Genomic DNA, 27,625 nt, shown 5'->3' on the forward strand with positions numbered 1-27,625 from the left:
ATACAAATTTTAGCTCATGGAAATTATAATATAATTATCTTGTCTAACTAAACATGTTTCTTTTATATCAGAAGCCAGTTAAAATTCAAAACCATCTAAATGCCCCAAAATAGGGAATCATTTAGCTCAACTATGACACTTCCATGTAGTGGAATTTTATGCAACCATTAAAAATTATGTAGAATACTACTTACTGTGGAAAGCTGACTTCAGTGTATTCAGTGGAAAACTCAAGCTAAAAAAATCCATGTGTGGTATAGTATATAATTCTGTTCTTTTTACTCTTGGAATTACAGCTTTAATACAAAAAAGTACATAAATCTGAGGCATACAGCCCCTTGCTTAATCACCAAGTGAACCTCCTATGAAGCACAGCTAGCATCCCAGCAGTCCCCTCTGACCTGACTTCTAACACTATGGATCAGTTTGGCTTGGTTTTGAATTTTATGTTTAAAAAAATTGAATTTTATGTTTAAAAAAATTGAATTTTATGTTTAAAAAAAAATCAGCATTTTTTGGTATCAGCTTTTGCTCACCATTATGTTTATGAAATTAATCCATGTGTTTTCATGTAGCTGAAATTATTAATTTACATTGCTCCATGATATTTCATTATATAAAAATCCCACAACTTATTTACCCATTTTACTCTTCCCAGATTTGGGTGATTGCAAATAATGCCCTGTTCATATTCTCTTGCATGTCTTGTGCATCAGTACTGTCTTAAACTTCTATAACTTTATAAATCTTGATATGTGGTTGAATACATTTTCTTGCTGTTGTAGTTTTCATTACATTTAGCTCAATTTTCATTGTTATTTCTTCTGATCCATGTGTAATTTTAGAAGTGAATTGCTTACTTTTCATATAAAGGGAAGATTTATTACTTAAACCTTTCTGTTGATTTCTAGCTTAATACACTGTGGTCAGAATATGCTCTGTACGGGGCACCTGGGTGACACAGTCAGTTAAGCATCTGACTCCTAGTTTTGGCTCAGGTGGTGAGATGGAGTGCCATGTCAGGCTGCACACCCATTGCGGAGTCTGCTTAAGATTCTCCCTCCCTAGAGCGCCTGGGTGGCTCAGTCAGTTAAGCGTCTGCCTTTAGCTCAGTGCATGATCCCTGGGTCCTGGGATCGAGCCCCATGTCGGGCTCCCTGCTCAGTGGGGAGCCTACATCTAAACTAAAAAAAAAAAAAGAAGAAGAAGAAGAATATGCCATGTATGATTTTATTTGTTTTGGATTTGCTGAGACTTGCTTTATGGTCCATTGTTTGGGCAAATGTTGTTTACTAAAGAGAATGTAAATTTTACAGTCTTGGGTTGTATCATTCTTTCTGTGTCAGTTATGTTTCTTAATCCTGTTGTTCAGATCTTTTGAATCCTTACTGAATTTGCCTGCTTTTTCTATCCAGCAATGAGACAGCATTGTCTAAATTGCCCACTTTGGTGTGGATTTGTCTCTGTCTTCTATTTCTGTCAATTTTGATTTATGCATTTTAGGCCATGTGGAGTGCATATAGACTTAAACTGTTATCTTTTTGTTAAACTAGCTTGTATATCATGAAATGTCCTCTTTTATCTCCAGAAATGTTTTTTGCTTTAAATTGTACTTTGTCTGATACTAGCTAGCTATGCCACTTTCTTTTGGTTAATATTCATATGGAGGATCTTTTCTATCTTTTGTATTCAACCTCTTATGTTTAAGGTATGTCTCTTAGAAGCATATCGGACTATTATTTTTTAATCCATTCTGACAGTCTTTTAATTAAAAGTAAGAATAATATATTTTTGTTTACATTTTCTATGTTGCTTGCTTTCATTTTGCTTTTCCATGCTGCTTCATATCTCTTTCCTTACATTCTCTTGGTTTCATTGTTTTTGCTATTATACCTCCTCCCCTCTCCTAAGGTGATAGTTGGACTTTGTTTTACTACTCTTTTATCAAAGTCTAGTATAAATGAACACTTTTGCCATTTCTTGGACAGTGCAAACTTTAGACAACTCTGTATGGTTTTAATTCTATATATTTTTGAATCGTGCAAGATATTCTTACATACGTGCATATAATTTAGATACATTCATAAGTTTAACTTTCCATTGCTCTTTATTTCTTACTGTATCTTCAGGCTTCCCGGGATAATTTGCCTTCCTCCTACAAAACATCCTTTAGTATTTCCTTCGGAGTGGGTTCACTGGTGACAGATTCAGTTTTAGTTTGCCTGAAGCCGCCTTCATTTCATCTTTATTTCATAAAGATACCTTGTAATTAAAAGCAGGCATTTTCAGTTTTTAAAAAATGTAGGTTAAAGTAGAGTAATATCTTTAGGAGTTAAGACTAAGTCTTCACTTTTTTGAATTCTAAAGAGAAACCTTTTTATGACCAAATGTTTTCTTATTGGTCTAATTTAATGACACACCAGTTGCTTCCATTTACTTTTGCTCATTTTTGTTAATTTTCAGGTTGGTCTGGGGCAACTGCATCTGCATGGAGGGCGTGGAGTAGAACAAAATCATCAGGTAACTTTCTTGTTCCCAGGGCTTTGTACATCAAGTTGTAGAAGGAAACAATGCTCTAGATATATTTCTTATCAATGACAGTATCAAGTTTGTTACTTAGACAGTCATCACAAATGATCTTTCAAGATCCAACTAACCCCTGAAAAAACTGAAGACTAAAAATGTGATTATTGGAGCACCTGGGTGGCTCAGTGGGTTAAGCCTTTGCCTTAGGCTCAGTTCATGATCTCAGGGTCCTGGGATCAAGCTCCGCATTAGGCTCTCTGCTCAACAAGGAGCCTGCTTCTCCCTCTCTCTGCCTGCCGCTCTGCCTACTTTGATCTCTCTCTCTCTCTCTGTCAAATAAATAAAATCTTAAAATTAAAAAATAAATTGATTAATAAATAATAAAAATGTGATTATACCTCATAATGGTAGGAAGGGTTTTTTAAATTCTGAAATCTAGTTCTCAATATTGCCAACAATACATACACAGTAACTTGGTTTCCTATAGGTATGTGGTAGAAGTATGTCTTACAATTTCTATTAGAAAATATTTCAGGGGTGGGATGCCTGGGTGGCTCAGTTGGTTAAGCGGCTGCCTTCGGCTCAAGTCATGATCCCAGTGTCCTGGGATCAAGTCCCACATTGGGCTCCTTGCTCGGCAGGGAGCCTGCTTCTCCCTTTGCCTCTGTCTGCCAGTGCTCGCGCTCTCTCTCTCTCTCTCTGACAAATAAATAAATAAAATCTTTTAAAAAATAAATAAAAAAGAAAATATTTCAGGGGTGCCTGGGTGGCTCAGTCAGTTAAGCATCTGACTTCGGCTCAGGTCATGATTCCATGTCCTGGGATTGAGTACCGCATTGGGCTTCGTGCTCTGCGGGGAGCCTGCTTCTCCCTCTGCTTCTCTCTCTCTCTCTGTCTCTGTCTCTTATGAATAAATAAATCGTTAAAAAAGAAAATATTTCATAGAACTGAGGAAAATCATTGTTGAGTTTGTGAGAAATTAGGAGTATACAACTATAGCAATCAGATCGGTATCCAGCTTTTGTGCATTTTATGCCCTAAATCTTGCTCATCTCTTCGCTTGTATCCATCGGTACACCTTGTGTGAGTCATCTCCTGCTTGCATTTCAAAAGCAGTAGCTTGTGTTTGTAAACTACACACCTGATCCTGTGGTTCCCTTGCTTTAAATTCTTGAGTGGTCCTGGGCGCCTGGGTGGCTCAGTCGTTAAGCGTCCGCCTTCGGCTCAGGCCAGGGTCCTGGGATTGAGTCCCACATCAGGCTTCCAGCTCCACGGGAAGCCTGCTTCTCCCTCTCCCAGTCCCCCTGCTTGTGTTCCCTCTCTTGCTGTGTCTCTGTCATTCATAAATCAATCTATCTATAAATCTTTTAAAAAAATGTTGAGTGGTCCATAATTGCCAGTTGCTTGAAAACCAAAACCTTTATTTAACATGATTTCCAGGATTTGTACCAGTCTCTGCTTAGCTCACCAGTTCCTTGCTTTCTGAGTCACAAGCACATGGACCTTTTCTCAGGTCTTTGAAAAGGTGAAGAAACTACCTCAGGATTTCTGGAATGCTAGTCCTTCTGTCTAGAGTGAATATTATCTTGCCTCCTTTCTTTACGTAGCTAATTCCTACTCATCCTCCAGAATTCAACTCCAGTATCTCTTCCCCTAATGTTTCTCTAGACTCCTAACCCCACTCCAGAATAGGTCATTTACCACAGTTACGATTTCCGAAAATCTGTATTTGTGGCCGTTACCCATTGTAAATTTGCTAATTATGTAATTAAGGTTTTTCCTCTCCTAGAACGTAAGTTACAGAAGAGCACGGACGTTGCCACTTTATTCCCAGCACCTGACAATGCCTAGCACATAATGAGTTATTGGTAAATGTTTGTCAGACTAATAAAACTGTTACTCTGCCATAACAGTTAAATATTCTAATTAAGGTTATTTCATTTCCATATCCCATCAACTTTAAGACGTAGATGATAACAAAATACACTTATCACTTAAAACTACACCAAATATCCATGGTTGGTTGGTTTAAGTCAGGAGGCATTTTGACTGCTTTCATTGTCTTCAGGTCATTCAAATGTATGTCATTAGGCCAGATGAACTGGCTAATAAAAATGTCTGGTGAGAGAACAATCTGCTGCATGCCTTTTATACAAGTTTTGGGATATCCTTGGTACGTGCTGCCTACTTGCACCACACCTACACAACAGTAAAGTTTTTCACGAGCTTCTCAGAAGGATAAAAGGAGTTCCCAGTACAGAACCGCATTAATTCATTAATGTGCCTGCTTTGTGCCTGTTCACTGCTAGGCATTCAGAATACAATGCTAGATAAAAGAGCTTTGGTCTTTTTGTCTTTGCAGAGCTTCAAGTTTAATAGAACTAGAATATTAGATATTTTTTTTAAATGATCACACCAACAAACATGTAATAAATTGTGATTGTTGTTATTAAGCAGAATGAAAGGGCCCAGTAAGGTTAATAAGCCGGAGGTGGCAGGTCCCGAGGCAGGAAGGACCAGAGTGCAGAGAGCAAGCTGAACAGTACTGAAGTAAACAGTGTCTGTTCACGCCAGTAGACCCCCTGCAAAATGTCAAGGGGCCGTAAGGACCAGCATGTTAAGTGTTTTGAACTGTTGCTTTGAGTGACTGAAGACTAAAGGCAAGGAGACCAAGGAGGAGAGTTCCAGAAGTTCAGGTGTGAGATAATGTAGCTTAGCCTAGAAGTGTAGTGGAAGATCATGGGTTGATTGAAGAGGAATTGGGTGGTGAAAGTTACAGAATTCAGTGATGGATTGGGCATGAAGAGGGGTGGGTGCCTGGAGATGTCATAATGCAATTTAAACTGAGATGCTGCCATATTATAAGATTTTTTTAAATGTTCCTGAAATGATTATTTTGGTTAAAAGCGAAAGGCAGATTCTATAAAAAACTAATTATTTTAATAAATTCTTTTCTTACAGAGAGCATTCGACTACTTCAATTTAGCAGCTAATGCTGGCAATTCACATGCCATGGCCTTCTTGGGAAAGGTACTGTACACCCTGTGAACTCTTACATAATAGCAAGAGGTGTTTACATAATAAGCAGATGTTGTAGTTACAATCTACAGTTTACCAAAAGTAAACTGGAAATAAAATTTCCAGTATAAGGATATTGTGTCTTATGGTAAGGTAAGTGTGACTTCCAGGCATTTTCTTAGGTAACGTAAAGAAATAGCATTTCCTCATCGGTATGTTAATTTCCTTTTGAAGTTAGCTATCATTGAGTTGTGTGTATCATATGCAATAATGAGGACTTTTTTTCTTTATGCTGTGGGGGTTTGTTTGCTAAGTCTGTCATAATTGCCTGTCTTCCAAATGAGTAGAGGCAACAAACAAAGAGTTTGTTGGAATTTGTCCGTAGGCTTTAATCATCTTCAGTGTCATGGCCATCACCCAGCCTTCAATGCAGTTCTTTTCTAAGCAAGGAAAACACTGAAGTCTAGAGACCTAACAAATAGATTCCATATAACATGCCACAGTTTCAAAACTTCCTTTTTCATTATTTTGAAAGCAAATACAGTATAAATCAGTGGATATTTTCATCCATAACTAAATCCTAAGGTTAGGATGCTCAGGTAGAATAAATCTGTCACAAAGATTCTTACAAATAGAAAACTCTTATCAGTATTTGCCACATAATCACAACCAGTTATCTGGGGCCTGAGAACCATACATGTAGACATCCCCACTATTACAGCTTCGAAATCGGTATTCCCCATCTATTTTTGTTAAGCCTTTAAGAACTTTCCATTCTAGCCCTTTCAGTTCTTGTTCTGAATTCCTAATTAACCCTATCTCAGAAAAAGATTTTCATTGCCGTTTTCTAAAAATGTATACGTGGATGAAAACAGCCTCAGTCATTCTGTTCTTCTTTCTCTTGGCCCTTTTATCATGTTCCGTACCTGGTATTCCAGTCATTTAGTGCTTGAAACCTTTAAAATAACCTTTCAGTTATTTCTTTTCCTGAACCTAACTAAGGCCTACCCTCGTTCTTACCCTGAGGGAAGTCGTGGTGGAAGAGAGAGGGAAGCGGGCGTTGTCAGTAGCACCCTTTCTCTCATGTGATCACTGACCCCAAGCAACTCTCCAGCCATTTGACTGCCCTGGGATAGAGTGAGAGAAAAGATTCACCTTGAATAAAAGGTTTTCTCCTCCTGAGATTGATCTGTGAACTGATTTTAATATATTCACGTTTATAGAAAAGTAAGAAATTTGTTATGACAAAGAGGATATAATAATATTGTTTACTTTTAAGGTTTTACTTTTAAATTTAAAATATCCGATGGGGAATTTTAAACTGTTCCAAGATTTCACGATACTTAACAAAAACCAGAATGAGATGAGATAGAAATACATTATAGGTGAGAAGGGTATAATTTTTAATAAAATTAGGTTCTGTTTTTCAGATGTATTCAGAGGGAAGTGATATTGTACCACAAAGTAATGAGACAGCTCTTCACTACTTTAAGAAAGCTGCTGACATGGTAAGACCTCATGACTCAGTGTATTGAAATGTGTGCCATATTATTATTATTTTAATAAATAAGTTTATGATACTGAAGGATTAGTCATAACCAACTCATGCCTGAAATGACTGAAAGCACTTATGTAGATGAGATTAATGGGAATGGACTGACTAGCAAAAAGAATTTCCAATAAAAAGCAATTTATTTGGGGGGTGCAAATGATTGAATATTAAACCTCTGTTTCAATTTCATTGAGAAGTTTCCTCACTGGAGAAATACTGATTTTACTACTGCAAATGAGAGTTATTATGATTTGTCCTATTTATATTGCAACTTGAGCTTTAAAACTTACATAACTGGGTACTTTTGATAATCATAAATATAAAACTTGGGCTTTCTTTGCCCCAGAGAAAACTACATATGAATTTTTAAGACTCTGTATGCCTCCAGTGTGTACGTTTATTTCCTCGCCGGCTATGTATTACTTTAGTTCCAAATGTCAGTTGAGTATTTCCCAAGGGGATGCTGTGACACTTTTTAAAAGATGCCTCTGCCTGTCCGAGTTTAGGTTGAATTTTAGATTTTTCTCTTTCAGGTCTTAAAACAATTGATTATCTTTGTTTTGTGGCACTCCAGTAATCTTAAGTGTTATCTTTGCCACCTGATCCCAATATTGCTGTTTTACCTGGTGGTTGACTTTACACCATGGCATCTTCCTTCTTTATTGGGGAGGGAGATTACCAGTGAAAAACTACCCAAAAAGTGACCTACTTTTAATTTTAAGAAGAAGAAATACAGTAGTCATGTTTTCTATCGTAAACTCGTGCAACAGGTGGTCATAAGGTAAGTCAACAAAATTTAATTTTAGATAAATGTACTATTTCCTCTTTTTCAGCAAATTACTGAAGACCCCCTGCCCCCCATATCTCTGAAAGTCAGTATTTCATTTAGCTTGATGGGAAGGAGAATTCTGAATTGAAAAACGCAAAGACATTTTTTGAATATGCTTATAAATTACTTCTTGGGTAGTTTTTTAATCTTGCCTATTTTTTGTTCCTTTTTTTTCTTCTGTTTTCTAATGAATCCTTTCACTCTTTTGTCTCTGGTTTGCAGGGCAACCCAGTTGGACAGAGTGGACTTGGAATGGCTTACCTCTATGGAAGAGGAGTTCAAGTTGTAAGTTTTTAGTCTAATATTCTGACTTAAACAGGCAGTCAGCTGGTGAGGTAGGGAAGTATCTACCGAAATAGGAAAAGCTGAAACTTTTCCTGTTCTCCGAGTACCCTGTGCCCACCATACTAACTGCCTTCTTCGAATGGCTCTGTCTCTGGCACTTTTACTGAAGATGTGAAGCTGTCTCTTATGCTGTCTATGCTCTCTACCCTACCTATGCTTCCATCTCTCCAAGACTTCTCCCTCCCTGCTTCTTCACTTGAGCCTAAGAAAATGCTTGTTTCTCCCATTTCAAGGGAGAAAATCCTTCTGTTCTGTTCCTTCTCTTCTAGTTACTACTTCTCTTCTCTCCAGTCCTTCACTACAAAGCCAGGTTTCTCCAAAGAATGAACTCTATTAGTGATTACCACTCACTTTTTAGCTCTTAGCAGTCAGACTTCTGCCCCATGTAACCGCTCTCTGCAGGTCACCAGTAACCTCCCAAATGTCAACTCCTGTTGACTTTTTGATTCTATGTCACTTGAACTCTTTCTGCCCTGGAATTCATTGCTTCTCATTCCTCTGTACTGCTTCCTCATGTTGTATGCCCCGAGATTCTCATTGCTGCCCTCTTCTCTGTATGATCTTTCCAAGTAAAATGTATTTAATGGGCCTGTAGTTAAGTTTAGGATTCTAATCTGTAGGTGTTCCTTAGCACAGAAAACAGTAGTGTATTCTCATTTTGATTCCTTCTATCATTTCAGGACACAAAAATTCAGTACTGATCTTTGTTTTAATTTTTCTCCATGGATAGGTATAATATTTGAAATCTAATTATACAGTATTTGATAAGCTACACAGGGAAAGAATGAATAAGGAGAGAATAATTTTCCTTATTTAATGTTAGAAAAATTGAGGTTTCAAAAAGATTTGTTGGTTAATAGGAAAGATACAAGGGTTTCTTAAGTCTTGGTCTTGTGTTCCAAGGTTTTTCCAAAGAACCAGAATGGGCATTGTGTAGGCTTTCTGAAAGTGAACATATGGATTGTTCACAGTCTTAAATATATTAACTCCTCTGTGATATAGACTACCATCTGTATCTTATAAAAACTTAGAAGGTAGTCTTTTTAATGACTCTTTGAGAATATCTTGTATGTGTTTTGTTAACTCTTTTTAATGAATGACTCTCCTAACTTCTGAGTAGATCAGCCTTTTGAGTTTTCTCATCATGTGGTCATGTGACCTCTTTTCCTACAGAATTATGATCTCGCACTAAAGTATTTCCAGAAAGCTGCTGAGCAAGGCTGGGTGGATGGGCAACTGCAACTCGGCTCTATGTACTATAGTAAGTAACATTGGCATCAAACGCTGGATATGCCAAGACCTACATTACTTATTACCCACTAGATGCCACTGTGATCTGGAAATGAGAGCTATCGCATTCTGGCTGGTGAATATTCTCCCAATTCAGTGATTTGTGCATCTTGTTTTTCATTGTAAATTATGCTAATCTATATTAATATACTAATTCTGCATTAGTAAGATTCACATCTTTCCTGAGTAAGAATTCTGAATTTCATTTAATTTTACTCATTATGTAAGGCTTCTCTGGTGCTTCAGCTAAATCTTCTTTAAGACTATTTCTGACCTTTCGTGTGATTTTCGTTACAGATGGCATTGGAGTCAAGAGGGATTATAAACAGGCCTTGAAGTATTTTAATTTAGCTTCTCAGGGAGGCCATATCTTGGCTTTCTATAACCTAGCACAGATGCACGCCAGCGGCACAGGTGTGATGCGATCGTGTCACACTGCAGTGGAGGTAAGGGCTTTTCTACAGACTCATAAACAGGACATCACTTTTCCCCAGTGGAAAGTCTGTCATTTTAATTCTGGTTTTCTTTGCCATGATTTCGTCTCAAGTAGAAACAGACTCGACCCATTATTGGCTTTGATACACTGAGGGAAAACTCAGGGCCGGTGTGTCACTGTCATGCTTATTGATCTCATGTGGTTCTCCGCACTAGAATCCGTTTATAAGGACAGGGGGTGTTGTGTGCACTCTCTAGCACCTGGAAAGCATCTGAAACAGCACCAAAAAAGTCTGTGTTGGATGATTGTGGTAAAGGGGAATGCTGTTGTCTCCCAAAGGGAACGTCTCTTTAGCTCTCTCATAAGTGGCACTTCAGGCTGGCATTTGATGAATGCTTGGTGCAATTTCCAAACCGCCCTGTGCTTCAGTTTCCTTGGTTGTGAAATGGGGCGGTTAATAGGACTTACTTCATGGAGTGTTCCCCATGACCTCATGGGAGCTTTAAGGCAAATTCTGTACATACTGTACTTAAAGCGAGCACTAGAACAGTGCCTGGCGAGGGTAATGGTATATAATTCTTTACTATTATTTTTATAAGCCTCCTCTAAAGCAAACTGAAAGCTTCAAATAAAATCCCAGACTTCTGTATGTATTGAATTAAGCTGCCAGAAATTCAGAGGTAGCCTAACAGTCACTGGAAGCCAAAGTGCAAAACTGATTTTTGGCATATGTTCCTTATTTTGTTATGGGTTTTTCTTCTCCTCTTCTCACAGTTGTTCAAGAACGTATGTGAACGAGGCCGCTGGTCTGAGAGGCTTATGACGGCCTATAACAGCTATAAAGACGGCGACTATAATGCCGCCGTGATCCAGTACCTCCTGCTGGCCGAACAGGGCTACGAGGTGGCGCAGAGCAATGCAGCCTTCATTCTCGATCAGAGTAAGGCTCACCGCCGTCCTACCTTGGCTTTAGAATACAAAGGCTCATCCCGTCATCTGTTCATGCTTAAAGCGAAAAGCCACAAAGAAACTTCTTTATTGTTGTAAATAGACATGAACAACATGCGTGCGTGAGTCATTTCCCTCAGCTCCCGAAGCCGGCATGTTAGAGTTGACAGTAGAAATCGATTTGCCATTAATCACAGAGTTAACTTCTTCCAGTAAATCCATCTTTCAAAATATAGCAGATATAACAACATTGTTTTTCCAGCGATACATAGGTCCTTAGAAGCAGCTCAGTAGTCTCCTTATTAGTTCTGTGGATACAACATGCTGCAGGAAATAATGCGTCCTGGATGGAGGCAGTGAGTCCTTTGAACTCCTTATTTTATTCTAATGCTGGTTTAATGTCGTACAATGATTTTTTCATTCAGTCTTTGCCATATCCCAATTCTTATTTAAGTAATGTTTACACCCTGGCTTGTAAATGAAGCATAAAAGTCCAGTGCCTGTCCTTCTTAAGTGCCTGATATATATTTATGTCATCTGCCTCGTAGGGGAAGCCACCATTGTAGGGGAGAACGAGACTTACCCCAGAGCTCTGCTCCACTGGAACAGGGCTGCCTCGCAAGGTGAGTGGCCGCTCTGCTCTGGGTAAGAGCTTCCCCCGGGGACCTTTCTTCAAGGTCTCTGCTTTGCTTTATCACCCGCAAAAAACTGAGTAATGTCATTCGCTGACTTGAAGTTAAGCAGACAGATCCACTGTTGCTTACCTTGCTTGCATCATGAGTTAGTTATTCTTAAAATGGAATTTCTAGGGTTGCCTGGGTGGCTCAGTGGGTTAAGCCTCTGCCTTCAGCTCAGGTCATGATTCCAGGGTCCTGGGATGGAGCCCCGCACCAGGCTCTCTGCTCAGAAGGGAGCCTGTTTCCTCCTCTCTCTCTGCCTGTGTCTCTGCCTACTTGTGATCTCTGTCAAAATAAAATAAATTAGGGGCACCTGGGTGGCTCAGTGGGTTGAAGCCTCTGCCTTCGGCTCAAGTCGTGATCCCAGAGTCCTGGGATCAAGCCCCGCACCAGGCTCTCTGCTCCACGGTGAGCCTGCTTCCCTTCCTCTCTCTCTCTCTCTGCATGCCTCTCTGCCTACTTGTGATCTCTATCAAATAAATAAAATCTTTTAAAAATAAATAAATAAATAAATAAGTAAACTCTTTAAAAAAAAACAGAAGTTCTAGTGCCCAGGTTCCTAAATTGAACTGTGAGGTCTTTGTACTGGACATTTATATCATGTTATGGCTTACTCTTTGGTTTTTAGTTTGAGGCCAGTGTGCTATGTAAAATGAGAATTGAGTAGAATATATAATAAAATACTAGTCTGAAACCCCAAAAGATCTTAACCTTTCCCCTTTTTTTTGTTTGAATATTTCTTCTACATACTCCTTTCAACATTGCCTGGTCATCCCTTCTTCAAACCTGAACAGTGGGCCAGGTGAACTACTTTACAGTGTACATGGCGTGATAGACAAGAACGTGCTCATGTGAAGAGTGTGATGATGAAATAGGGATTACCACCCAGCTTGTTTTACCTCTTGTTGACTATTAAAAAGCCTTTTTCTAGTTTAAGTCTTTATTGAATTTATAGCTTGGCTAAAGGATTAGTTGTAAAGTTTATGTGCTAAAAATTAAAAGTCTATTTTATGTAAACATGTTAATAGGAGGAGAAATAACACTTTGTCTATTTAAAACACACTCTATTTATTGGCACTTTTGCATTTAATTTTTGTTTCAGGCTATACTGTGGCTAGAATTAAGCTTGGAGACTACCATTTCTATGGCTTTGGCACTGACGTAGACTACGAGACTGCATTCATTCATTATCGTCTAGCATCGGAGCAGCAACACAGCGCACAAGCCATGTTCAATCTGGGATATATGCATGAGAAAGGACTGGGCATTAAGCAGGTGAGTGTTGCTTCAAAACAAATGTTTGAATGGTGTAATTGTGATTTGGGGGAATCGTCTGCATTTTTGTAGAAGATAGGCTTTCTTTGGAATGTGCTCAGATTTTAGGTTCTAAGTTATGAGACAGTTTTATAATATTTCAGAAGCCCATCTCTCGTCATCAGACACACACTGCTGTGTTTAGGACAGTGAGCCAAAAACAGACTGATTAAAACAGAAGTACAGTGCTGCCTCCATCGGTAACTCCTTATTTGAGTAACCGTCTGTCCATATTCAACCACGTTCTATGGTTTCTCATTATTTTGAAATAAATTAAGACATTTGCTACTGATTAATGTGTTTCTGAGTCTTCTACCTTTCTAATATAGTCTCACATTCTCTAGAACCGTTCTTACGTTCTTGCCTTTATGCCCTTAAGAGGATTTTGAAAAACTGTGTGTTCTCCTGCACATTTTTAATTTGGCATTAAAAATTTTCATCAAAAGCTCCAAAGGATCTGAATTCTAGCTATATGAAGCACCAACACTTTTTAAAAAAATGATTGAATTACTCTAAATACCAAAATTTTAATATCTTCATTATTGATTTTTTTAAAATACACAGCAAACTTATTAAATGAAAATGATATCTTTTCCTTTTCTTCCTGAATTTATATTTTACTGATCACTCGATCATACTTAATTTGAAACGAAGTATGTTGAACTCAAATTTTAAATTTTATTTCCTATGATCATAGGCCTAAGTGTTAAGAAAAATTCACGAGATATTATTAGTCATAGTTGGTTAGTTATCAATACAGTATTGAATAAATCAACATAATACTATAAATTTCACAAAAATTTTAATTTTGTGGTTATTACTGAACTTGTATCTTTTGGTGAGATGAATGGAGCCTCTTTTAAAAATTAGTTTAAGGATTATTCAGTAGATTTAGCATGAATTTCATTTTTCATTTTTATAAGTATATGCCTGGAATCTTGTTCACAATAACAAGTATATACAAATGGGGGGAATCTTATAGCAAGGTCACTTAATTCTTTAAACTGCTTTAGAGTTACATGCTTTCTTCTCTCAGGGGGCTTAAATAACAGGATTTCACACAGTTCTGGGGGCTGAGAAGTTGCAGTGTGGGGTGGCAGCAGATTTAGTGCCTGGGGAGGCGCTACTTCTTGGGCCAGAGATGGCTATCGTCTGGCTTTTGTCCTTATCTGAGGAGAGAGGTAAAGCAGCAGCAAGCACTTAAAAGACTCTTTGAAGGATGCTAATCCCATTTATGAGAGTTCTGCCCTTATTACCTCATCTAATCCTGATAACATGTCAGAGACTCACCTCCTAATGCCAACCATCACATAAGGGAGTAGAGGTTCCACATAGAAATTTAGGGGGGACACAAGCATTTAGTCTGTAACATATGCCAGAAATCAGAGTGATCTGTCATTAAGATTATTTCCAGCGATCTATCACTGACAACTTGGTTAGGTCCCCCCACCCTTCAATCTTGTTGAAGCAGAGAGTTGGAAACTAGAGACTTGCAAAAGATGCACTTATTCCCTGGTCACTGGAACCATTCACTTTCTCAGCTTCTAGGTGGAGTACCAAAAGGCTTTACCAAGATTTATAAAATAACTAATTATATTCCTCCCTCTATCACTTAGAGACACTTGATTGACCTAATATGCTTAAAAGCAAGTTGTTCATTTTCATTTTGCTAATGCACTATTTTTTGATCAAGTACCTTTTATTTTACCACATTTGAATATTCAATTTTTAAATTCCAGTATGTAAATTTTTATATTTTACATTTATATTAATGTTAGAAACTTAAATATTAGTTTTTATCAAGACTGTGGAACTGCAGGCCGAGTGCATTCAGCTTGAGGAAAAGTCTGCCATGTTACCAAGTTACTGAAGCCTCTCTTATTTGACAGACCAGTCAGCCAGACCAGACTTCGCTTCTGTCAGCAAGTCTGACTTCATTTTTTCATTTTTTTAATTCTATTTTCTTGACTTCATTTTTAAAATTCAAATAAAATTAATATGTGCTTGGTGACTAATATAAAGATTGCACATAAGTTACGGTTTTTGTGGAATACACTTCATAATAATTTACCTAAAACAATCAGACTTAAAGTAATGGAACTCTAACAGTCTGTTTTTGTAATAGATTAGAAGCCAAGAAAATTAATGTGTATTCTCATAATTTAATTTGTAATATAATGTATAGCTTATATAAATTCTTGTGAATAAAGACTATGATAAAAAGCACAGAATTTCATAGATAAGAATTGGGGGGAGGGAACTCTGAGATGCAACTTTAAAGAATAATTAATCATATATAAAAATCAAAATGATTCCATTAATTTTTGTAAGACATTATGGTCACCTTTTTTTAGAGAAAGAAGCACTCATACTACTAAAAACTATTCAGTCCAGCATCTAGTACAGCTAGAAAAATATTAAGGGTTAAATGAAGATTGTTACATGGAGTAAATCAGAATGTAATTGATAAGATTTAATTACTCTATTAAATCACCCACACAAAAGTCGATGTTACCACATAAAGTTGGGTCCATGACCTTGAAAAATGTGGCAGTCCAAAAAAAAACTTGTAATATTTTTTTTAAAACCAAGTAACTATATTATTACTGTTAGTAACAGAAGAGAACCTTCTTTTTAACTAATGACACACCCTAGCAGCAGTTTGGGGAGCAGCTGAAAGTAACTGCTTATATTGAACTATGTGGAAAAAGTCCTTTTTAACTTACGTTTAGCCTTTCTTTCCCATGCCTCATGGAATTCTTTCCTTGGAGTTTGGTCTTCTTTGACAATAGTCAGGGCATAGAAAAGGTGAGGTTGTAAAACGAGAATTTCACAGCATCCCACTGTGCGGTTCGGCTTTTATCTGCATATGCAGAGCACTCCAGTCTGGGCCCGAATTCAAATGAGTTGTTTCACCTTTTACAGAAATATGTCTAAGGCAGGGAAGTGCAGGATGGGAATCCCTTAACACTATATATTGCATTAACACTATATATGCAAGCAACCTCTGAAAAATCGTGAGCATGTTACCAGGTTTGAAGATCACTGCTCCAAAGTGAAACCAGAAACTGATTATACTGACTGAAGTTTTATGTAAGAAAAATTAACTTGAGACTTACAGGTGACCCCTGGAAATCTTGAGCCTGACCTGTGTTATGCATAGGAAGGCAGCCGTAGACAGCACATCTGCACAGCAAGTGGGACACGAGGCAGGAGGAACATGAGCTAAATCTTAAAATTTTTCAGTTAAATTTTTTGAAATGAAGCAGATAATTAAAGAAATATTACCCAGTTACAGGTTGGGTTTTTCCTTTAGGTACGAGAAATCTTAAAACTTGAAAGGTAAAATTAATGTTCTAAGTATATAAACTGATATCCAAATATATAAACTAAATAATATTTACTTACTTTGACAAGAGATGAATTCTGATTCACTGCCTATATTCTAGGACATTCACCTCGCAAAACGTTTTTATGACATGGCAGCTGAAGCCAGCCCAGATGCACAAGTACCAGTCTTCTTAGCACTCTGCAAATTGGGTGTGGTGTATTTCTTGCAGTACATACGGGAAACAAATGTAAGTGTTCCATATCTCTCTCTCTTTTTTTTTTTAAAGATTTATTTATTTTAGGGCGCCTGGGTGGCTCAGTGGGTTAAAGCCTCTGCCTTCAGGTCAGGTCATGATCCCAGGGTCCTGGGATCGGGTCCCACATCAGGCTCTCTGCTCAGCAAGGAGCCTGCTTCCTCGTTTCTCTCTGCCTGCCTCTCTGACTACTTGTGATCGCTGTCTATCAAATAAATAAAATCTTTTAAAAAAAAAGATTTATTTATTTTAGAGAGTGATAGAGTATGCATGAATGAGGGGAGGAACAGAGGGAGAGGGAATCGTCAAGCAGACTCCCTGCTGAATGTGGGGCCTGAGCTGGGTTCCATCCCGAGACCAGAAGATCATGACCTGAGCCGAAATCAAGAGTTGGTCATTTGGCTGATCCATTCAGGCGACCCTCCATGCCTCTTGTAATGAAAATATAAATGACGTAAGCTGCTCACTCCAGAGGTTTGTATCTAAAACGTTCAGGGAGAGGGAGGAGTGTCCTGCCAGCGTCTGGTGCCGTCCCTTCTTCCCCCCGGTGAAATCCAAGATGTTGCATCAGGTATGGGTGAAGGCGGCCACAGAGCAGTACATTTTCACGTAGCCTTGGACAGTGGCTCCGGGTTCTGAAGCAGTTTTCATTGATGCGGGAGTCTTCTGGTCTAGAGAAAACTGAGGCCAACCCTTGGCGATCTCAAAGAGTAGTTAACTAAATTCAGCAAACAGTAAGTCAGATAACTGCCCGGCAGTGACTCAGACCAGTCCCTTAAAGGAGAACTATTAAAAAGGGGAGAAGTAGAACCTGAGAACCTGCCCAGGCTGTACTTTAGGTTCTTCTGCTAGTGTGAAATATGTTTACAACACCACTAGAACTTTGTTCTGTAAAATTACTTTGAACTACTTAAATAAGCTAATGGTGGAACCCAGATCAAGGTGGGTTCCCCATTCCTTTCAAAACCACTGACTTCAGTTACCTGTATTTCTGGGTAGGTGCTCTGGGGTTCTCCTCTTTTACATTTGGTTTACCTCTGCTCCCTCATAATGGTACAGGATTTAACTCTGAAAGTCCTAAAATGTATGCTGAATCAAGGGCTATTTAACTTCAGTTCACTCCAGACCAGGATAGGAGGATATTTTAACCTTTTGTTAAAATCTCTCTGGACAGGTTGATACAGCATCAGTATTCTATTCCAGAACAGGCTTCTCCTCCTGTGTGACACAGATGTAATTGGAGTCCATGCTGCTCCTTTCTGTAACCCTATCCTGTGCCACCAAGGGCCTCCGTGCTTGGTGCTCCGGGGGCCAGAGGTGTCAGGCTCCTTCCTCCCGATTGCTTGTGCATTTGTCATGGCAAATTCATAATCAGGCGTGCTGTACCCTCCAGTAATGGAAACAATTTTTGTTCCTTTAATTGAAAAGCTAACAGTGGGGCAGCCTGCTGTTTTTCTCGGGTCTATTTCAGACCCTTTTCTTTCGGTTTATAGGACTAAGAAACTGCTAATTATAGTCTAGGATTTGGTCATGCCGTATTCAATCTTTGTTGTTTTTTTTTAAATTCAGAAGTATAAAGAAAACAGTAAAGTGCTCCATAATCCTACCATGTAGATATTCCAACAACAAAAAAAAAGAGAATAATAAGTAAGATAAGAATGAGAAAGACAATACAGAATACACAAAATCTCCTATCACAGGTCCCACCCCAGGAAACGGTTAATAGTTTCTTATAATCTTTTTCCAGTAAAATTTAGCACCTGCACCTACAAATATATATGGTGGGGACCATATATATTTGTAGGTGCAGGTGCTAAATTTTATATAACTTTATTTCCTCTAAAGGATTATACCCCATGTTTATTTCCTTTGTAGGTAGGTAGTAGTCCAAAAATATCAGTAATGACTTCTCTTAAGTGACACTAAAACAAAGTATCATAGACGTAGAACATAACTTTTAAGTTCAAATTCAGGTGTTAAAGACTTAGTTAAATCCTCTCTAAAAAGTACTAGTCATTCAGCTATTAAACACTGGAATTCCTACCATCGTCAGTTACATGAGAGAAGATGTGAAGTCCCCTGCTGTCATTAGAACAGGGTTCTCAGCTGGTGTGCCATCGCAACAGCTGGGTGACGGGTGTATCGGGATACTGATCATTCCCCCCTTGGCTCTCCCTGTCCCCAGTATTCCTTGCAAATATTTTCCGTGAAAAATGGTAGGAAATGAATGGGTTGGATTACTGATGGAAAGGAACCCTGTTAGACACTTGTATTACCTACTGTTAAAAAATAATAACTCAGTTCCTGAGACAACATTATTTTTTGTTTCAGTTGAAGGCTTTTAAAGCCACTTTTTTAAACTGCATTGCAAAATGTTCCTAAAACCAACGATTTTAATAAGTTCTGTATTCATCTCTAATTTGTGACGTAACTTTTTTCCTAGTTCCTTCTCTGCCATTTTAGTGATCATAATGATTTTTATATTATTCTCATTAAGATTCGAGATATGTTCACCCAGCTTGACATGGACCAGCTTTTGGGACCTGAGTGGGACCTTTACCTCATGACCATCATCGCGTTGCTCTTGGGAACAGTTATAGCGTACAGGCAGAGGCAGCACCAAGACATGCCTCTGCCCAGGCCCCCGGGGCCCCGGCCGGTGCCAGCACAGCAGGAGGGGCCGCCAGAGCAGCAGCCGCCTCAGTAACAGCCGCCGTGTCCAGCCGTGAGCAGTGACAACCAAGGAAGTTGTTTACCGAGAACACTTGGATTTGATACCGGACTTCGGATCAGCGGTCACCTCCTGGAAGAGGCACAAGGAAGCATTGAGTTCCTAAAGCTGCTTAGAATCTGATGCCTTTATTTTCAGGGATAAGTAACTCTCACCTAAACGGAGTTGAATGTTTGTTTCAGTGCCGTTCGGAATAACAGCTCTCAGTGGGCCCCCCATTTTTTTCTGGAGACATATGAGACACTCAATGTCTGCTGTACCCAGCTGTCTTTCTTGGGTCCTTTCGGTCATTCTCTCAATGTGCATAAGTTCTTCTATCAACCACCTTTAGGGTCTTATGCATCAACACTAAAAACTGATCACTGTAAAAAGGAAAAACCGGTTAGTTGCAAGTTTAACCTTAACATGTTTGAAAGTCTGAAAACAGAACTTGCCTTTTAAGTAAAAAAACAAAAGCAAAAACAAAGTCTTCAGATCGTTTCAGAACTGCAATAACTGAGAAACTTTTACCAATCCACATGCAAATATACATACTCAATATATTGGTTATTTTAAAAGGGAAGGCTGGGAGGTTTCTTATTATTGGTGATTGTCATACTTTCTACCATACTTCTCTCCTTCAGAGACTGAAAGGCGTGTTAAAGAGTTTTATGTGAACTTCACTTCTCTGGAATGGAATATATAAAACATTGTGAACTGACTCCTTGAGCTAACGTGAATTTGCCCCCACTTACTCAGTGTAATTTGCTTGTTTGTTTTGAGTATACAGAGCCTTGATCCAGAAGCCAGAGGATGGACTAAGTGGGAGAAATTAGAAAACCATATGAAAGAACTCTGGGTGGGGTACCAAGAGGATAGACACACTTGCCCGAAAGATGAAGCATTTGTTCCATTTTCCTTTGCATTTCTTACTGCAAAAGAACAGATCTCACCCTCCTGAATTCTCTAGATTTGAAACATGATTGCCAGGATGTGGCCTACAGTGACTACCATTATAAAACTGAAACTCAGAGAATCTAAGATGCATTAAACTCAGTGGTTGAGGAAAGCCAAAGCCTGTTTATACTGTTCAGGTCGATTTTTACTTCTGCAGTTTTCTATTATAGTAGAAAGTCAGCCACTTCCTTAGCTATCCAATGCACCACCCTCCCACCAGTAACTGTAGGAAAATCAAGGCTATGACACTTGGAAATTGCCTGGTCAAATAGTGTGGAGCACAGCAACAACAAAGAAAATCGAGGACCTCACATATCCTCCAAATGAAGAAATTTAAACTTACACCAAATTTGTATTTCTTTTTATTGTCAGATGGTGGTATTCACCAGCCTACGTCTAGTCTGAGACTACATTAGTACCTGAGCAGGCTTTCTATGCCTCCTGACCTCAGTCTGTTTATAGTAACCTTTCTACTCTTTTTTCCATAATCCCTCATCTGCCAGAAAACTTGAAGAGTTTACCTGTAGAGTTGTAAGACTTTGGTTTTTGAAGTTGGGGTTGTACTTGGAACTAGATTTAATGAGTCTATAATGAACATGAAGGCTTTCAATGTGAAGTCATATGCTCTTTGTGTGTGTTTAGAGTATTATGAGAAACCTGGTAAGCAAACTTTACTCCCACATAGTTGCTTCCAAATTTGAAGAGGTGGCCATAGAACCATGTGTATAGGAGCATATCCGAGAGGTAGGAGGTTTGACCCTCCAGAGGGTCCTGTTGCTCTGGGCAGCTCTTAAATAGTAAGACAGGTTTGACCTCTTAGGCTGAGAGAGATTTGAGGGCAGTTGGTACAATATGTTGGTGTCTTCGCCACTGCCTCTTCTCCCCACCCTTCAAAGATGAGTAGAGCTCACGGGAGCAGCCACGTTTCATTTCAAAGGAACTGTCTTAATGTATTTAAATGTTTTCAAAGCCTCCAGGATGACTGAACTTCCCTTTCTCCCCCTCTACCATCCGTCCACCTGATTTCTTTAGCCACATTTTTTTATCTCTAGCTTTACTTCCCTCCATTCGTGCTTTGAAGAGACATTTCCGGAAGCCACGCGCGCTACCTAATGGAAGGCACGGTGATGTTCTTCGTGCAATAACAAACCTCCTGCTAGTTTACCACTACCTGCCCTGTCCTTTTTATACTCCGCGTAGCCTCTTCCTGGCTTGTTTCCACCACCTGCTTGCCCCCTGGGTCATTTGCTCTGGGAAATTTGAACAGTATATTTAGAATAACTTCATTCTGTGGCTTTGTGACTTCAGTCCTTACAACTGTCTCACGATGCTTTGCTCCCTTTCTCTTCTCTGTTCATGGGACATAATACCTAGGCAAATAGGAACTGGGTTTGGTGTTTCTCCTAAAATAATGCTCAATACTTACCTAATCAAATGGCATCCATTTGAATAAAATGACAGTAACTAAAGCTAGTTAATGTCAGTGACATTAAACTAACTCCGGGATTCAGGAGTTTTAATGTTAGAATTTAGAGTTAGCAGATTGAGTGCAGTTTCATTTCTCTGGGGCAGCCTGTCTCCTGACCCCTTTTGCCTGTCTTCCTGCCTTTGACGGTGACTACAATAGTACTTAGCTTATATTCTCCTCCGCGTTTGGTTTGTGGTTAGTCAACTGTTCCAGAGACTTGAGACCATCCATTTGCTTCTGTTTTATGTTACGAAGGTAGCATTGGTGTTTGGGTTTTTTGTTTTTCTTTCTGTATTTGAAACTTTTGTTTCTGTTTTCAGAGTAAGGCTTATCTTATTTTTGGTTAATATTCAATGGCACAGAAAAAGTAAATGCCTTTTTTCCCCCAATATTCATTATTTTAGCACTTGAATGAGATTAACTTTGGAATCATTTACCTTAATACACTTGAGGTTTTGTTACCCTTGTGCATATAAGGTTAATTTGTGAAAGTTTTACTGCTAAGCTGTTCTAGCTCCATACCATTGGGAAGCTGTAGAAACTTCTACCATGATCTGACCATGATCTGATGCTTTATTTAATTAAAGAGCTGCTGTTGCCTCCAAGAAACTTAAGTATTTTGTATAGGATTTTTTTTTTTTTTTTTTTTTTTTTTTTTGCTTCATTTTCCCCTCTTTTCTTTGCTCCTTGTTTGTTCTTCAAACCAGCATTTTGGACGTATGCATGCAAGCCTGTGAATGGAGACCACAACCCTTCGTGTGTGGAGCATGTGTATTAGCGTCTAGCTCCATCCACAGAACACTTCCTTTACAGAGGTTTGGACTAATGTTTCACATGCACATTTGAAAACAAACAGCGTCAGATAAACAGCCCCTTTACCTGCCAAGAAGAGCAATGTGGGCTACTTTTGCCCCGATGACAGCTAGTATTTGTTCTGGAAGTGAATTTAATATGTATTGCACAATATTATGACTAGAAGAATGCAAGAAATAAAGCAAAAGAAACTTCTGTTTTCATGAAAATCTTTTTCCTCAGTCATTGCTCACCAGTATAAAAGAAGATACGAAGTTTCTGAACACCGTATTGTCTGAGCCACTACCTGATTTTTAAATGTGTAGTAGTCCTTGAAGCTAAAGTTCTCCTTTCACTTGGTATTTCAAGAAGATCTATAAAATATCCCAAGTAAAAATGATTTGTGCTTTCAAGTGACTATTTGCAAAAGCAAAACTCCCAATTTTGTGTGCATGAGAAGGATATCCTGGCCATGTGCAGGAAGTCATCTCACATGCACGGTTTTTCCTGTCTGGAATGACAAGGTGACACTAGTCTCTTTGATTTAAAAAAAGAAATCATAATGTCGATATGATCAAGGTATAACCACTATCAATATTTAGGAGAAGTTTAAAAAGACCATAAGCTGGCATTGGAAGGAACACCATGGTAGACTTTTTTGTAAATTTTTTTTTTGTATTTAATTAAATACGGTATAAAGGCTGGTGAATTGTAATATAATTGTGTAAACAAATCCTGTTAATAGAGAGATGTACAGATTCGTTTTGTACTGTATCTTGAAACTTGTGAAATAAAGAATCCACCTCTGGTTATCCCGTATGCCATAATGTGCCATGACCAAGCAGCTTTCCAGTCAGACTCTTTTTAAATCTGAGTGACTCCATTTTTGATGAGACTTTACGGATTTTTAGAAGCTTCTGGGAACATTCATTTGGGGCAGATTGAATCCATCTTTCATTTACTTTTCACTCTCCAAATTGATTTTTATAAGTTGAATTTTGCCCTAGGGACAACATGAATTTGCTAAGAAATGCTGCTTTTTTTCAACATTATAAAATCCCCACAATGTCTAGTTACCATATGTCATTATACAAAGTTATTGGCTATATTCCCTATGCTGTACATTATATCCTCGTGACTTACTTATTTTATCACTGGAAGTTTGTACCTCTTAATTCCCTTACCTGTTTTACTCTATTGCCACTTTTTAATCTCGACACACACATGGGTCTCAAATTCATGACCCTGCGATCAAGAGTCATGCTCTACTGGCAAAGCCAATCAAATGTCCCTCTATTACCACTTCTTAAATCTCTGAGGTCTTTGACTTGAATTAGCCTGTGATACATAGTGAAATGTATCTAAAGTGTGTTTTATTCATTGCCTCATCCCAAAAAGTTCTTAAGAGAGGGCTTAAAGAGCCACACACAATGATAAAGTTTACATGGATTAAGACGACCTAGGTAAAGGGGAAGTGAAAAACAACATTAAACCAAGAGTGAGTTTGGCACACAAAATGCATGTTAGAAATGGGCTACAAATCTGGCCCGACTTCCTAGCAGCCAACTCAAAAAGTAAATTGAGCTAAAATGTTCCAGCTTTGAAACATCAGATCCTTGGATAAAATGTCTGGATGATGCAAATTGAGGCACGTGAGAAACTGGATCTCAAATTTTGCTTCTGGGAGTACAATCAGCCACCCCACTTGACCTTGACTGGCCTTGGTTATAATTAATGTGGGGAAATTGGACATCAGAGCTTCAACTGTTTGACCGTTCAACTTGGGGTTAGTGTGATGCCCATTTATCACTTAGCCTCTTTCTGAGAAGTCATTAAAATGAGTCCTCAGTCTGCAACTGGATGAGAAACAGCCTCTCTCCTTTAACTTTTTTTTTTTTTTTTAAGATTTTATTCATTTATTTGACAGAGAGAGATCACAAGCAGGCAGAGGCAGGCAGAGAGAGAGGAGGAAGCAGGCTCCCTGATGAGCAGAGAGCCCGATGCAGGGCTCGATCCCAAGACCCTGGGAACATGACCTGAACTGAAGGCAGAGGCTTAACCCACTGAGCCACCCAGGTGCCCCTCTCCTTTAACTTCTTTATGATAATAATTTTGATTAGTTATACTAATCCTGACATTTGCTAATAACTATGGGACACATAGTAATACTATGTAACATTCATATATGTGAATATATGCAAAGAAATGACTGGAAGTAATTCTGTACTAGAAACCATTTAAAACAAAACAAAACCTTTTTTTAGGCAAGGAAAAATGAGCTTTAGAACCTGCCAGTTCAAAAGAAGGTGCTGTTATGTTATGGGTCTTACATATTTCTTCCCATGTCATTTCTGCCACCACTTAGAAAGTCATCAGATTACTCTTATGACTGGATCTTGAAAATCCTACCAACTTTGTTAATATTACATTTTGAGCCAGACTTTTGATTTTCCTAGTGCCCAAATATTTTTGGTCTGAATTAATTTCTTTTAAACATGACCTAGTGTTAATGCTGAATTGTGTGTTAAACTCTTAAAACTCCACAATTTTTTTTTCTTGTAGAATATGGTCAGCTAGTTGACTTCAGAACATTCATACAATTATATTCTGTTGTTGCTCAGTGCAGTTTCCCTTTGACTTCTCCCTACCTCCAATAGAAATAGCCTGTCAGGATTGAAAAGAATATTTCATAAGTCTTGGTAAGTGCTAGGTATGAGGTTCAAGTATCCTAAAGAGGATTTGAACTTGGAACATAAAGATGTCATTTATGTTTTGCATGATTCAAAATTTAAATGTGAACAACAGAAACCTCAATTTTTGGAAACATTTATTTCAAGATCTGAAAGCACAGCTGTGGGTTTCAGAGTTGGCACATCTGGGCTTCCCCACTCATTCCCCAGGCCTTTTTGGTTTTGCTTTTTTTTTTTTTTTTTTTCTTAGAAAAATTTCATTAATTGAATTTTCTTTTTGTTCTAAATGAAATCTTTTCAAACAAATAGAAACTAATCCTGATTGTGCAAGAAAGGAGGGGGGAGGAGGTAGGAGAATCATCCAGCTGGTCTTATTACCCTTATGTCCTAGTAAAGAATTTACTTGAATTTTTTTCAACCTACACAAATATATTATTTTCTTTTCCATACTATTTGGACAGTGTTCTCTGGCTAGTGACATCTTATACGATGCACAGAAATTGGCTGCCAGAACACAGAGGTGAAAACAGTGCAAGGTTTCCCTACAGTCCCTATTTTGACTCTAAATTTTAAAAAAGTTCTATAAGTGGGACTGTCCACACTGGAGCTGTGAACGGCAGCCTCTATGAATTCAAAGTCAAGAAAAAAAGCAACTGAAGAAGGATTAAGTTTATTTAGTTGGTTTCTGCATTTTCTTGCTCACTTGAAACTTAAAAGCAATTAAACTACGTAACTACTTAACTGATACTTTGTGTCCTCGGGTTTGCTAAACCAAAGAAGAATCTATTAGGTCTCACCAGACACAGTAAAAGAAGTTAGGAACAAGACATTTATGCGTGAAAGCATTCAAATAGAAGAAAGCCCCAAGAAACAGGATGAAACCCCAACCATAACTAAAGAAAAATTAAATTGCATCCCAGCAGACTTATCACTACAAATAAAAGGGGCTTTTTACTGATGAGTCATTGTTCCGATATAAGAGTCATGATGACAAGTGGGACAGATGCATAAAGGAAGGGTTCCCACACCATCTGCCTGGCCTGAGGATGGATCTTGCCTTCCCATTGTCTCTCCAAAGGTGCACCATCCCTTCGTAGAAGAGATTAGTGATCAGTCCTGACCACACCAAATGGCCCTGCAGTGCAAAGGAAGGGGGTAAGGATTCCATCACCTCCACCATCAGAAGGGGAGAGGAGTTCTGCCCTGGGCTCTTGTCCCCGCAGCAGGTGGGTGGCATATGCAAATACACTTTACATATGCACCGTGAGACCAGTTTCAAGGGATGGTCATTAAGGTTCTGTGCAGCCATTGGAGGTCTCGAATGCCAAAAGCAATGGAATTGAGTTATTTTTCCATTGACACCCAGTTCTTACAGGACTTCGTGGTAGAAATGACATATCCCATTGACCAAAAGTGCTTAGCTCCAAAGAATTTACAGGCAGAGTTATTTTATGTTTAAAAAAAAAAAAAAAGTCAGTCTTAAAGCTTATAACACAGGGTTTCAGTTGCTTTAGAAGTTATCTAAATACACGTCCTGCTATTAATGATGGGGAAAGAGGCTGACACGGTGAATCAGACACGGGGCTCATCCTCGGGGACTTTGTTTAAAAATGGCCCTCAAGAGCTCACAAACAAAACTGATTTCAATTTTTAAGAGCTTCTAATGTAACTGTAGATGCTTCTACCTGATTTGTCTACAGGTTTTGCTCGAGACCTCCCACATCCGCTTTCCTGAAATAGCTGAGCTGGTGAAAAAGAGGAGTAGCTCCAGTAGGGAGTGTGTGCCTGCGCAGTGTTCACCCCTGGCTTTGTTCAATTCCTTGCCCATCCCCACATTAATTCTGGCTCACCTGCTATGCCTCCCCCTGTGTTTCCCTTTACAGCACTTTTTAATCATTGATGACTCACAGCAGTTGTTTCGGTCTTGGTCTCCCTGTTGGTAAATCCACGTTAGACAGACACCATCTCCGTCTGACTCACCCAGAGCTTGGCATGATGCCTGACACACAAGTCAATTCGGTCGGTGTTTGAATTTGTGGGTGGACTTAAAAATAACACTATTTAAAAAAAAAACAAAAAAACAAAAAACCGTCAGCTCTTGAGAAAACCTGCTTAAATCCAGAGGTACCTGAAGGGTTTGTTACTGTGTGATTAACCCACTTGGAGTCAGATTTCCCTGCTTCCCATCGCCACACAGGGAAGAGAAATCCTTTCTGGAAAATGGCTCTCGGGGCAGGGAGAGCTAGTGGGTGCTTTCACGGGTGTGGAGGCCCCGCAGAGGGGTAGCTGTGTCCAGACACAGGGCAGGAGGACGCTACAATGAAGGCAGCCTGCTGTAGGGGCAGAGCCCTCTGCAGATGGAAAAGCAGGAAACATGAGTTCAGAGGCCAGAGCACAGCCGGCGTCCTCTGCCCAGCACCGCTTCTCCGAGGGTGGACAGTAAGTTGTGTTGGTATAATGTAGATGCCCCAAGTCCCTTCTGCTGTTGT

The 27,625-nt window shown here is 38.8% G+C and overlaps 1 protein-coding gene across 1 annotated transcript in view; it reads left to right on the plus strand.

Annotated features, from left to right (window-relative positions):
- SEL1L (SEL1L adaptor subunit of ERAD E3 ubiquitin ligase) overlaps nucleotides 1-23,258 on the plus strand; it is a 55,391-nt gene extending 32,133 nt beyond the window's left edge. Inside the window, exons 11-21 of the mRNA XM_047736062.1 lie at nucleotides 2,464-2,520; nucleotides 5,488-5,556; nucleotides 6,975-7,052; nucleotides 8,148-8,210; nucleotides 9,444-9,531; nucleotides 9,858-10,006; nucleotides 10,771-10,936; nucleotides 11,493-11,567; nucleotides 12,724-12,896; nucleotides 16,385-16,513; nucleotides 19,017-23,258. Of these exons, the coding sequence (XP_047592018.1) occupies nucleotides 2,464-2,520; nucleotides 5,488-5,556; nucleotides 6,975-7,052; nucleotides 8,148-8,210; nucleotides 9,444-9,531; nucleotides 9,858-10,006; nucleotides 10,771-10,936; nucleotides 11,493-11,567; nucleotides 12,724-12,896; nucleotides 16,385-16,513; nucleotides 19,017-19,226 (1,257 nt within the window). The 3' untranslated portion in view covers nucleotides 19,227-23,258. The remainder of the gene's footprint in view (nucleotides 1-2,463; nucleotides 2,521-5,487; nucleotides 5,557-6,974; nucleotides 7,053-8,147; nucleotides 8,211-9,443; nucleotides 9,532-9,857; nucleotides 10,007-10,770; nucleotides 10,937-11,492; nucleotides 11,568-12,723; nucleotides 12,897-16,384; nucleotides 16,514-19,016) is intronic.
- Nucleotides 23,259-27,625: the final 4,367 nt, after the last annotated feature.

The sequence above is a fragment of the Lutra lutra genome, chromosome 7 (assembly GCF_902655055.1).
Source record: "Lutra lutra chromosome 7, mLutLut1.2, whole genome shotgun sequence".
Taxonomy (NCBI): Eukaryota; Metazoa; Chordata; class Mammalia; order Carnivora; family Mustelidae; genus Lutra; species Lutra lutra.